The 14,108-nt window shown below is 41.6% G+C and overlaps 1 protein-coding gene across 7 annotated transcripts in view; it reads right to left on the reverse strand.

Annotated features, from left to right (window-relative positions):
* Positions 1-14,108, reverse strand: part of lrba (LPS responsive beige-like anchor protein) — a 213,614-nt gene that overhangs the window by 145,097 nt on the left and 54,409 nt on the right. For 6 of the 7 annotated variants that reach the window (XM_055056443.1, XM_055056442.1, XM_055056439.1 and 3 more), the window contains exons 27-30: positions 12,308-12,415; positions 12,085-12,226; positions 9,736-10,069; positions 1,097-1,266 (exon numbers count right to left, since the gene is read on the reverse strand). In XM_055056443.1, the coding sequence (XP_054912418.1) occupies positions 1,097-1,266; positions 9,736-10,069; positions 12,085-12,226; positions 12,308-12,415 (754 nt within the window). The remainder of the gene's footprint in view (positions 1-1,096; positions 1,267-9,735; positions 10,070-12,084; positions 12,227-12,307; positions 12,416-14,108) is intronic. The other variant, XM_055056440.1, reaches the window with a different exon arrangement.

A 14,108-nucleotide genomic window follows, 5' to 3' on the forward strand; every position in this document is an offset into this window, starting at 1 on the left:
TGATGCAATCCCCAGGATGAACAGACCGTAAAATGTTGGCCATTGTTAAAACGTTTTGCCTGAAGCTTTGTCAATCCTGTGCTTCAAACCAGGTCAGTTTAGATCGGGTGGTTCTGGTGCTGGGAGAGGTCGGTCTTGGAATTGGGAGAACTGAGATATAGACAAAATCATCACAATAAAACCTTTGGGTTCACAATAAAACCTTTGGGTTCACAATCACCGACCATTGATGAATCAACCAGCAGTGAGTCAAACTCTTAAGTTTGAATCCAGTACAATGACAGTTTCTGAATAAGAGTCAGTCATCTTTTGACTCCACAGTTTCTGATTGTAGTGTTGGTCTGCTGTGAACTGGTCAGAGTGTGTGGAGGCAGACTTTCACTGCTGTCTCTCTCAAACACAAACCGACTCGTTCAAAATGAACATTAGCTTCAGACATCTGGAGAGCAGCAAGAAGTGCTGACATTTCATGTCAACCTAAATAAAGCATACACATTTCACATTTCAGCATTTTCAGCTATTTAACCAACACTTCATTGAAAAGCAAAGCACTTCTCCCCCATTGTGTAATCTGTGCGGTATCAATGTGATGATTTGCATTAATAATCTTCTATTAAACACCATTTTCTGTGCATAGGACTGGAGACAGCATGTCGAAATCCCCTGATTCGAGATATATAGTATGTACTTAACAGCTCACCGAGTGTTTTTTGTCTGGCTTTTAGCAAAAATATATTAGTACACTTAAAAGAAGACAAAACTAATTTACAGAGAACTTCTGCAAGATTTCAGAGCTTGTTTCACTCATAATATGGAAAAAATGAACTAATCTGCCAGTGGAATTTGTCCTTTACCAATATTAAGGAATTATTGACTTAAAACAAGCTTCTATATCTTGCAAAAAAAACTTAGTTTAGTCTCATTTCAATTTTAAGTATATATTTGCAATAGAAACCAGATATAAAAAAAATACTTGGTTACTTTTTGTTTTTGCAGTGCAGGCAGTCTGAGAAGTCAAGATTCAAAAAAAAAAAAAAAAAGTTGACTTTCTCTCGTCCAAACGGCTGAAACACTTTCTACAGCTGGATGAACTTACCATCTGCAGCGTCCACCGAGGGGACCTGGGAGGTGTCGTCTGAGGATACCACGGCCACGCCGTCCACCGGCGTCCCGGCGGAGACTGAAGCGGCGGCGGAGGTCTGGGCGGGGGCGGGAGACACTTGAGACGGCAACACGCCGGCTTTCTTTGGTGCGACGACGACGCTTCTGCAGAGAGAAGACGTTTATCATTCCTTTATTGTTGTCCTGGAAGAACAGCTGGGAGGAAACGCTGAGCAGGACATGACAGAGGAAGAATTCAAACACTGATCCACAGTAAGACTGCCTCAGTGACAACTCGTTAATTTGTTCTTTTAAAAAGGAGATCAGACATTGTTCTTTTTTTCTCTCTCAATGATAAAAAAAAAAAAAAAAACACGTGGCGAAGTCTGAAGTACATCTTACAGAGTACAAATAAACAGAATGTTAAGGTGGACAACCTTTATTACGCAACGACAGACATCACTGAACAGCTTAGGACCAAAACACATTAAAGATCTGCTGTTGTATCAACTTTCCAGACCTGTCAGGTTCTGATCTGCATCCAGAACCAGAACCACACAGAGAAGCAGCATTCAGTTTCCATGCATCGCAAATCTGGAACAAACGTCCAGAAAACCGCAAAACAGTTTATTTTTCTTTTCTCTCTCTCTCTCTATACATATATATATATATATATATATATATATATATATATATATATATATATATATATATATATATATATATGTGTGTGTGTGTGTGTATATATAGACTTAAACACTTCATATGTTCTACCTAGAATTTTAGCTTCTAATTCTGTCAAAAAAGAGAAAAAAAATCTATTCTATTAAGTGTCAATTTCTATCTAATTATTAATCAGTTAATCCATGAAGCAATCACCAGATCAGCCATACACAGTATTAAAAGGATTTATTAGCTGCAGTTGGATCATTTGACGTAAATGACCAAACATTCACTAAAGTAATGTTGTTGCATCTTAGAGAATAACATGTTTATTTTAAAAAAAAAAACTAATTCAATTGTTAATTTGCATATTTTAATTGTTTATATATATTGTATATAAAAGATTAAAAGATAAAGTGGAACAATCTACAAAATGGAACCTTTTTTATTGGATTAAGTGATTAATCATCAGAACGATATATAGATTAAATAGATTACTGAAATAATAGTTAGCTGCGGCCCTAATGACTGGAATTAATTTGACTTATTATGGATTTTTGCCTGAATATTTCAAATGAGTCACATCATAGACGAGGTTCAGTGAATCTATCCAAAGTGCAGCAAGAGGATGTTCCCACAACATTTGATCATTTTCAGGTTTACAGTTTTGCCAAATCCTTTGCTGGTAGCAAACTGCAAAAATCAAAATACACCCGGGCTATAAATTGTACAAAAATAAGAAAAACTCTCTGCCAGAGATGAAATCTGTTTTATCTTGTAACAGCAATTCAGTCTCTTCAGATTGTGCCGTGAAAGAAGGAGGGGGGAAAAAACGTGTTTCTCAGAACGGTGAGCCAGAGAAGAGTTTCATTCCCATCTGACGAGCAGAAGATGGGCGGAGAGCGGCGTTTAGATAAGCTGTCAGTTTGCAGCGGGACTCTTGACAGACCACTGGTCATATCAAAGGGAGTCTGGTGCTGCTTATCAGTGCTGACACAGTGAAAGCAGGGTCTAATCACAGACTACTGCTGGCTCTCAGAAACACAACCCGACACGGGCTCACCGAGATACGCAAACAGTCCGATCTGACGCAGATCGCTGCCCTGCGTGTGCAAACTTCCACGCACTCAGACGGCCAGGCTAATGTTTTCATCGTCGGTTCGCGTAGTGCTGACAGAAGCCTGGCCTGGCCTGGCTGCAGTATCAGAGCCTGGCTGCAGTATCAGAGCCTGGCTGCAGTATCAGAGCCTGGGATCAGTCCGAGTTGAGGCGGATGAACTAACGGGCTCCGTGCGCAACTGAAAGCACACGTTTGGGTTTCCATGGAGACGCGAGCAAATGAGAATACTAACTGGAACAGATGTTGACGTCATGCTTTCTGGGGTTTAACCCAGAAAGCTCGCCAAACCCAGGGTGGTACCGACATTATCGACAGAACTTAAACACCTACTATGGTCCTGAGAAAAACAAATAAAAAAATATATAATTAAAATATATACTGCGACTCAACACAAATATAGCAGTTGGAGAGAAAGTTGCTTACGATGGGCTGACAATAAGTTAGTTAAGAAAGAGAGGAAAGTTGGTGACGAGAGAGGGAGGAAGACATGCGACACCCGTCATGAGGCTGGGACTCGAACCTACGACAGCCGCCTGCAGTTCAGAGGCCTCCGTACAGCTTGGCTAACGCTGACGCTAGCAGTCAGACTCTGCTTCTTGGACTTTGGGGGCACAGGAAACGTGAGCCACGTTTTTGATTCGTTATTTATGACTTGTGTTGAAGTATGAAGTTGTTAGCATGTGGACAGGAAGTGGTTTAAGAAAATAAACCACTTCCTGTGAAACTGACTCCCTCTGTGTTCATGTACATACCATAATAGGTCACGATATTACCTTCAACAGTTTCACCACAGATACATTTAGCGCTTAATATAATAAATAGCTAATGTACAACGCCTAGCTTGATGCCCACCAAGCTTCCGGGTCGTGTTGCCATGAGACACCCCGGCTGTGAACGGTGGCACAGGGTCAACGGGGAGATGGAGCGCCCCCCTGTGTCTGGAGGTGTGGCGGTGCGTTCACGGCCCTGTTGTGTTCGTTCGGCCTTCTATCCGCGCCGTGGCAAAGCCCGGTGAATTATTCAGCAGGTCATTAGCCACACTTATCACGAGAGAGCCGCCCCAGTCGATTAATCAGCCGTGAGCGGCTCCACTCAGCCCGCAAACAGAAGCCCACAGCCAAACGTGTGTGTCCGCGTATGTGTGTGTGGCTGGGACTGAATTATTTAAAGCTCTCAACACAGAGAGCATAACAGCAGTCAGCGCTCTGACTCCACTGATCTCTGTTGTTTTAGCTCAGGATGTGACTGAGAATAAGTCAGAGCGCATGGCGGTAAATACTGTTTTCCATGTTTCACTCCAGACCGAGGAGAGTTTACTTTCATCGCGTTATCATTTCAAAACTTTTCGAATGCAATTCTGTGCACATAAAAGTAGGAAGGCTTCAAAATGACTGCAGGCGCAAATAACCTGAATTCAAATGACATCAAGCTGTGTTTGGAGAGAGCTTAACCTTGATGACACAAAGAAGCTCATCGAGTTTGCAGAAGAAGAGATAAGTGTTGATTTTACTATTTTTGATCTAAATCACGTCTTTGTTTTTGTGTTGTCAAAAGTAAAAAGTGCTATCAGTTTAACCACAATAGAGCTCTGTGATTAATCAGGATTAATCACTATGCCTCACTTTAACTTGAAATGTAAAAAAGTTTGTTTTCCCAAAAAAAAAAAAAAAAGTGAGATGTTTGGTTTGTCTCAGTTTTTCAGGTTTTCATATTCATATTCTAAACTCAAACTCAATAGTGAACATGAAACGCAAACATGTTTCTCTTTCTGCTGAGAGAAAAAAAATGTGTTGCAAATTTCATCTACATTTTGTACCTTTTTGTTTTCTGTGGCATTACTTCTTTTTTTACACACACAATTAGGCAGCATTTGATTATGGTGTACAACAAAATAAGGTTCCATCTTAGAAAATCTAGAAAGTGGATCTTCCTCCCAAATGTCTCATTTCTGAAGAGTATGGAACTAAAAATGTCCAACATCAACATGAAGGTGTGGGTGGACAGAAAACTACTGCTTTAATTTAATTATGTATTGACCAGTATTACTGTCATTTATAACTCACCAGACTCAAAAGAGAAAGTTGGTTACTGCATCTGTCATCTATGTCTGGGGGCGATAAGTCAATCTTATCAACTAATGACATTTTTGGTTTTTTGAAGATTTAATTTTTGGAAAATCTGGATTTTTTTCTTCCCCCGTTTGCCTTCCTTGGGTTTCCAAAGTTCAGAGTGACGTCAGAGCCGCCATCTTGTTTGACAAGCATGTTTTACTGAGTTGATTTATTTGGACTTTGAATTCAGGTTGATTCTGCAACAAATATTAGGACCGGGCTGCGATTATTTTTTGTTTAATCACAGGAATAAAGTTGTGACATTAAGAGGACAAGGTCATAATTGTATGACAATTGAAATATGAATGAACAAAAAATTAAAATGAATAATGTTGAGCAATTTGCTACATACATGTGTATACGCTTTACACAATACCTCAAACTTAATAGAAATACTTAACCTTTGAATACATCAGCATCAGATTATCGGTAGGAAGACTTTGAAACGATCACGCAAGAATTTAACAACTATCAAAGCTTCAGCTTATTAAAATAACAGTAGGCCTATTTCTTGTGATTTTCAGACTTTTTCTGGTAAACTGAATTTCTTTTCTGCTAATATTTTGTCTAAGTTCTAAATATTAATTAAATATTCTTGTAGCTTGGCCTTAACAATTTATACCAATCATGGAAGGGATAACTGAAATACAAGCCACTTTTTCAATCTGTAGTGTAAAAACCCAAATAGCCGAGCCTCGGCCCCCACGTTTCCTCACATAACATGTTCACTAATCCTTTAACGACATTTTCACCGGCAGCATGGCTCGTCTTCACATCAGCTATAGCGCGCACATTCAGCCTGTTATCAGGAATGCAAACAACTGCGCCATGTATATGCTAGCGTCTAACACTCGCACGTTCCTGCTGAACCGTTTCAGTCTCGATCCCAGACATGTACAATGACATTGTTTAGTTCTGGATAGTGTCAGCAAATATTTGCAGACTGGCTGTCATAACAGGGGCAAAGCTGAGAAATGCACGAAGAAACGCAGCAGGTCTGCAGCAGTAAATAAATCAGGTGGGATACTTCACCCTCTGACCCGGGGAGAGGTTTTTATCTGCTACATCCCGGCTTTTTTCCCATCCGCTGCGCCCATAAATCGGGCCTTCTGGGCAAGCTGGAAGTTGCCATGTTTTGACAGGAGATGTCGGTGTAGAATGTCGGCTGGTGTCGGTGGGAGAGCTGGAGCTGAGTGGGAGATGCCTGCCGAACGGTGATGGAATGATTACCGCCGCGTGATAAAACGCCGGGGCGTGGGCGTCGGCAAACGCCCAACGGTACGTGTTGGGAGAAGGACGACTGGAGAAATGGTGATCTCTGTCATTTTTTTATTAACAGATTGGACGGGCTGTAATGATGGGCACCACTCTCAGAAATATTTAGATTTGATATCTGCAGTTGTACAGCATCTGTGGTCTGTGTGCCGCTCTCGGCCAGGTGTTCCTGGGAAACAAGATTAAATAAAGATTACAAAACAAACAAAGGATTCCGGTGTGAAAGGCTTCTATCTGGCTTCAGACTTTTCCAGAAATTTTTTTTTTTTAAAAGTTCTGATGATGTGAGGCAAACTGGAGACTCTGGAATCTGAGTATACGACAGACATGAACTGTAGAGAAAGAACTAAGTCTTAATAGGCAACCAAACAAAGCTTCAATAGTCTTGGGTTAAAAAGTCAAATAATGTGTTCTTGAAGATGAATAGACATGAGGCAAAGTCATTGCTCATTTACCAGAGAATATTTGATTCCACAGATTGGAAACATCCAGACTCTTCACACTCTCTCCATCAACCCCTGTAACTCATTCAGAAACTGATCTGAACGTGTGTCCAGTCACTTCAGCAGGCACCAAGTTGTTATTGTGTTAAAAATATCTTAAAGTCAGATCAGGGTGATTTTCACACCATTTTATCAAGAGTCAATGTTTTTTTATGTCTGTCCATTTCCTCTCAACTCCAGATGTTTCTGGAGACAAAGCCGTCCGACCCTACGACTCACTGCAGCCGCTTTCACAGAAGATGACTTAAAGGAATCAATTCTAATCTACTTGTAGTCTGATTCATGGAAATGAGCTCCTGGGACTGCAGCAGAATATTTCCTGGCAGGAGATCAGTCAGAGCTCTTGGTCTGGTGATGGGCCAAAATGGATCAGGTCTCACTGGAATCAGAACGGTCAAATAGGAGGTTAGCATACATAACAGATACTTTGTGGACACTGAGGATAAATTAGCCAAGCAAACTGGAGCCAATCGCCACCACAAGTGCTGATAAAGAGGCAGAACTATATATTTTCCATTTTATAGCACAATCCAGGTAACACGGTTTCAGGTATGTTACCTTAAGTTGTTATAAACACGCAGTTTATATCAATAACTACTTAAATGTAACTGGAGAAGCTGAATGGTTGCCATGGAAGATTAAAGGATTCCTCAAACATGCATGAAAGAATCAAAGTAAAACTCCAAGAGTGTTTTTGATGAGAGAACAATAATATAACATGATGCAAGAGTCCATTTTACATGACACTGTCCCTTTAGAAAACAAGAACTAATCAAGAATTCTTGACATTAACTGATATGAAAGCCGAATATCGTGATATGTTTTTCAGCCATATCATCCAGTGCTAATCTCAGACAAGTACACTAAAAAACATGAAGTGAAAGCATTCGTTGAATTCTCATAGTAGCCCCACTGGCGTATTCCTACCATAAAGCACGTCAAGTCGTCAATATAAACATCTCAATGACAATCATCTCTGTGATGACACGCTTTTAAATGAAAACTATAACCTACTGCCGAGTATCAGGTTACCGTTTTTGACTTTCCACACTGCAACACACACTACGGTCAACCGTGACTGTTTCGTGATGAAATGTCTCTTTCAGACAGGAAGCTTTCATCTTTTCCCCGAGCAGCAGCAGCAGCAGAGGTAATGTTTGGTCTCTGCATGAGGAGGCTTCTGTAGACGCGGGCCGAGCTGTTAGCCTACGCTCTCCAGCCATCCCTCTCTCTCTCTCCACCGAGGAGCTCAGCGGACAGGAGCCAGTCTAATCCCCCAGATATGAGGAGCGCCCTGAGACCTGACAAAGCATTCCTCAGATAAAGGCCCGCCGTCGCAGGAGATGCCCTGGAATTCCCACAGTCGGAGGCCAGCAGACTGACTGCGAGAAGAGTAGAAAGGTTTCCCTCGGAACATGAGGGCTTTGACTTGACACTCGTCTCCCCCCTCACTCAACCCTCCCCAATGCGTTCCCAGATCTGCTTTCTTCGTCTCTCTCCCCCTCAAAACCCGCTCCGTGCCGTATGCAAGACGTCTGAGAATCAACGCTCCAAATGCAAACCAGACCGATAGCCATCCTCTCTCACCTGGGTTTGTCTGTGACTTCAGCACCCTGCCGTCTTTGAAGCCTAACAGTCTCCCCTTCACCCCCAATCTCAGAGGTAAAGCAGTGATACCTTTTACCAGTGTTGCCAAGTCCATTTATGTTTTAATGAGTCACGAGTTGCAGTTTTTCTGTCTGTTTTTGAACTGAAATTGCTTATTTGGGTCGACTGTCTTTCTGATAACAAGGTAATCTCCCACCTCTCCAAAAGTAGACGACAACAGGAAGCAGTAGGAGGATGATGGTTTGCTTTGGGTTTTTTGGGGTTTTTTTCAGACAATATTCAGCTGTCTCCACCAGATCTCTCACAGCATCACACAGTTCATAAAGAGTTGAGTCTCATTCCAGCGTGTTGAATCCGTAGCTCTTCTGTAAAATGGCCGACTGCAATTTCCCCAAAACGCTGCATATGTAGCTACTCTCAAGTAAAAGGAGCTTGTCGCTCCAATACCTGAATAATACACAGACATCTTTTCTGATTGGTTAATGGATGATCAGCGTAAGTGCCATGGCCGAGTTATGAATATTTTCAGTCATGATGTTTAAATCCGTCGCTGCCATACTTTTAATAACTTATCACTTGTTTATGTGTGAAAACAAGCTTAATCATGTGCGATTTAATTTTTATTTCTTATGTCATTGTGAAAGTGTGTTTTTTCGACACTACAAATATTTACGCACAATTGGTGACAAAAAATGGCAAGCATGTAAAAACAGCTTTATTAAAAAATGGATACTAATATGGAAAAATGTAATTTAATTTCACCTATATCCATTTATTTATTTATTTGTTTTTTAACTATAAATATATAAGTTTTTACTGTTTATTAGTGACCTCTGTTTTACACAATGTGGTGGGTTGCCAGGTTTTTTTGGGCTGGTTGCTTGTTTTTCTCACGATCTAGCAACACTGCCTTCTACTGCTAAGAAAAGAGGAGACAGGGCGAGACAAGCAGCTTCCGTCTCCCGTCCTCAGAGAGGACTCCTGTCTTCCTGCAGGCAGGTTCTTTGTAGAGTGATTTTCTCTGCATGACAGATGGCAGAAAAACCAAACTTGGTGCTTCAGAACGCTTTTTCAAGATCCACCAAGGCCTCCTCTAAGGACGCCGAGCCGAGACGTCTTCAATGTCTGACTTTCAAAAGTCCCCTGCAGCTATGTGAGGACACACATCATCAGACTGTTGACAGGAAATCTGGAGGATCACAAAACTTTATACCATATGGGTTTCAATAACCGTCAAAGCTGTCAGCTCTTGACAATTCTTCGATTTATTCCACAGACACACAAAGATGCGGAGCAGACAATCTTGAGTGGTTGACATGGAGAGGTGTCCAAAGCAGCATTTCAGCCTCCTCACCTATCGAACGAGCGAAACTGGAGCGATGATCGCCGGTCCAAGTCGGTCACGGGTCCCAGAAAGGACAGGGGCAGCAGACTGGGGTCCACCATGACGTCTTCGGCCGGCGCGCTCACCAGGCTGCGGAGGATGTCCTTCACGTTCTTGGACTTGGAGTCGGCGGAGGGCGCGCCGCGGACCTCGGAGGACAGAGTGGACAGGGCTTCCGAGACGGCATCCGGGCCACCGGAGGAAGACAGGTCGGCCTCGCTGGCCACAGCCGACGTGTGGTCATCGCCGATGCCCGAGTCGTAGCGTCTTAGAGAGACGCTGTTCTCCACTTCGGCGCTGCTGTCTGGAGAGAGAGAGAGAAAGAGAGAGAGAGAGATAGGATTAACATTATTGTTAACGTCCAGATTTGCCACATCTGACTTTGTATTGCTCAGAATTATGACACGTCACATAATTGAGATAAGCCAGATAATGATCGTTCAGACTGGAGACGCTTTGAAAACAATCAATGTTCGAATTTGTACCACACATCGTCAGCTTCCTAAAATAATGTCCGAAGTCAATTTTTTGCCAAAAGTGATTTTGGCAAAATAATCAACTCTAAAACATCCAAATGATATTTTAGGAAAGAAAAAAAAAATTTTGGGCTAAGAACAAGTTGGGCCATTATTTTTGGCATGAGTCAAATTTTTTTGTGGGGCTGAAAAGTTTGGAATCTGGTCGTTCAGTGAAAGTCTGGATATGGGTTAAAAACAGGCAAAAAACAACAAAACATAGCTGGTTTGGGTGGCTTCTGCCTGCTATGGGAAAGTAGCCCCAAGATTCTTTCAGCCCTGGCTTGGACCCTTCGTGGCTCATGGGGAGAGATGTACCAGACTATTTTTCCTTCTTTAAATCCACAAAAATCTGATTGTGGCTCCATTAGTGAAATGCATCAACACCAAAACCAACAGCTCTTTGATCCACTTTTCTTTACAGTCACGTTCAAGATAAGTGCTTTGATGCCTAAACGGGATAATCTTGTAATTGCATCATGTTTATGTCCAAGATTATGCTGCACATTCTCACTTGACGTTTATAGTTTGTAGCATAACAAAAAGAAATTAAAGAAAGAAACAGCCTGATGAGTAAAAGTGTTCAAGAGAGTTCAAAACTGAGAAGAAACAACTTGAAGAAAATGATAATACTCAAAGATCATTTAAATGCCTCTTTTCTGTCTGGTTTGATTATTTTGCAAGCTGAAGTGAGTCACTGTCATTGGCTCCACTAAAAAATTTTCATTTATTTCATCTTTAACATCTGTTTCTGGCAGAAATGAGAAAGAAACGTTTTACTGCAGGAGCTCAGAGCATTTAATTCACCTGAGAGTGAAAACTTTAAATCTTGCCAAATATGCTCCAGATGAAAGTATGTGCACCCTGGTAGAACTGGAAGAAGGTTGGTTTAGCATTTTGTGAACCATTTGTGTTTGTGAGATGATTGTCTCATCATTTTCCAACCTAAAGGCCCAAAAGTCTAAGTTTGCACTACGGTGGCCCCAATGTGCAAACCACTTCAACAAACCACTAAACAACAGATTAAAGAACATAACCAAGTACAATTACAAATTAAGAAAATATAATATTAACAAAACTGAAGAAGTCGACAACACTTCTGCCTTTAGAGGCAGACCTTATTCTGGCATCAGCTCTCTCTTAGGCAGGCAGAAAAAGAATGAAGCTGAGGTTTCTGACTCAAAACATTCTTGGATAGCTGTGGCCACATTTACATCACCGGTAACATTCGTATTTTCCATAAATGATTAAAGCCAGAATAAATTTTGATTCTACAGTCTAAAGCGGTGTCGTCCAATCAGCAATGTCTCAGGTTTCCCAATGGGAACTACCTTTTCTGTTTTGTTAACCTTGTTGTGTTTTATTTATTAGGAGTTGTTGTTTTTTGCTTATTTTATTTAGTTTATGTACTTTTTTTAGTTAGATTATGGTATGGTGGTAAATGTTTTTTTGTTTGGTTTTTTTGAGTTATGCTTAGTTAATGTTTTTGTGTTTTTGAATATGTTGTGTTTAGTGATTTGTTGATGTGATTTTGAACTTGAGGGCCACCGTACTGCTCTGCTCTCTGGATGCTGTATCTAATCAAATCCCAGTCTTTTTATGATCCTGGTGGCATTTAAATGAATCCACCTGCTTATGTATGTGATGGTGACACAAGCAGCGCAGCAGCGCTTTTTATCCTCTATGACTTGTGAAGAGTGGCTGAGAGAACCTGGATCACTAAAACATTTGGCACAATCTAGCAATAAAAACCTTCACCATCCTCTTCCTCACATGCAGCTGAAGCGACTCTTTGTCTGAGTACCTGTACTCCTGGTAGACTGGGAGCGGAGAGGAGGTTTCCTGTCGTTGTGGGGCTCCAGGATGTCCCGATACTTTGACACCATGAGGACTGAGATGAAGTAGACCACTGCCAGTGCCAGAAACTGAGCCTGCTTACTGTCCTCCTGGAACAAAACAAAACACACTAAACGGTCTGATCTGGTGGACGCACTGAAGCCGACGCGCGTCTTCGCTGTCCGACTCACGATGTCTCTGAACACGACGGCCCTGAGGCGGTTGATGTCCATGTCCTGCAGGAGCCGGTCCAGGTCTCTGACGGTGGACATCCCCCCCGTCACCGCGTCAACGGGACTCTGTATGAATGAGAGCGAGTCTGTTAGCAGTTAGCACACATCTGCTTATTTAAACTGAGCTAATGATGCTTCAGGCATCAGAGGGGGGCCATATGTAGAATTAGTTTCGTAGTAAGTAGGAATACATCTATTCAGCGACATTTACTCAAAAGCAGACTTTGGTTACGGCCAAATCTGCTTTCCATTTGATTTATTAAACATGATTAAATGCATCAAATATGATCCAAAAGTGAGCTAAACCCAGTTCTTGTAGCTGAGACATTTTAGTTTTTTATCCCCAAAAGATTTTGTAAATTGGATGCCTGTCCATAAATAAGACTAACATGCAAAAATTCCTATATACAATGATTTACCCACACCAGTCTTACAAAAACTCTAACTACTTTGTGTGCTTAATTGCATGATTAGGTTACTGTAGAGCAGGTACAAAAAGGTCATAAAATTATTTCCTTATGATTTTCAATTATTTTTCCATGAGTAATTCTGACTTGTAGATTTTGGCCTATGGAACAAAAGGTTTGGATCTCACACACACAACCACACTGATACACACACAAACGCAACAGAACATCTTTCCCACAAAGCCACTGCATTATAAATGAGCTCCAACACCCAGTTCAGGGAAAAGCAACACGGCTTTCCTGGAAGTCACCGGATCGAATCAAAGGACCAATGACACAGGGCCCTGGTCTGGAGCAGCAAGTAGCAGGGTGTCCTGTAATACAATAAGACATGAGCTGATGCAACCAGACCTGATGGCTGCTGAGGAGGACGAAGGACGAGCCTGCAGGGGGTTTAATGGCAAGGACGGCAACGGTACAGGAGTTCATTTATTTATTTATTTGTTTGTTTGAAATGGAATATTGCGGCTTTTTATTCGGCGTTCAGAAGCAGAGAAGAACCAGATCGGTGTCCACCAGGTCGCAACAATCACAATGACAATCAGGATGGAAGAGGAGCTAAATGTTAGCTAGCTTCCGCTTCAAGGTGACTGGTCAATTCTGCTGCTACTGCAGGCGCCGCTGCTTACTTTGATTGTGCACCACAGCCATTACCACCAAAACAACGTGGTGCCTGCATACAGCATATATAAATTCAAACGACAGTGTGAGACATAAAGTTGTGTTAATCTACCTATTATAGTCTAAGTAGAGCAGTAGACAGTTTAACTTGTTGAAGAAATAAAAAAAACCAAGTGTGGTGCAGAGGTCAATTGAACTGTAACAATTGCAGTGCAGTTGCACCCTGCTAGCCTCCAGAAGTAGTACAGATAAGATCCCATCAATCAAACATCCCAGGTGATTTGGATCCGACTCGTCCTGCGGTTACAACAAGCGACAAGATGGAGCCGGAAGACGCTAAACAAAAACTAAAATCTGGAGAAGTTACACTGCTCACTTGGAGTATAAAAACAAAAGTAAAATAATGTGTCAGATTTACTGAAGGGTCTGAAATTAAATTATTTGGGTCTGGCTCGGACAAACTGCCTCAAAACAAGATGAGCAGCGTGTTCTTTTATATGATTCTTCGATTCTACAATCAAAGCAATTTATTTTGATCGCCCCATTAATTTTTACCTGCAGACGTGGGGCAGTGGGACGTCGCGTCTGATTTAAACATGAACCACCGATGACTGCTCACACAAAAACAAGACGAATACTATGACAATGAACATGAGAGATTTCAGGGACGA

The sequence above is a fragment of the Poeciliopsis prolifica genome, unplaced genomic scaffold, assembly GCF_027474105.1.
Source record: "Poeciliopsis prolifica strain line A6 unplaced genomic scaffold, Auburn_PproV2 SCAFFOLD045, whole genome shotgun sequence".
Classification (NCBI taxonomy): domain Eukaryota; kingdom Metazoa; phylum Chordata; class Actinopteri; order Cyprinodontiformes; family Poeciliidae; genus Poeciliopsis; species Poeciliopsis prolifica.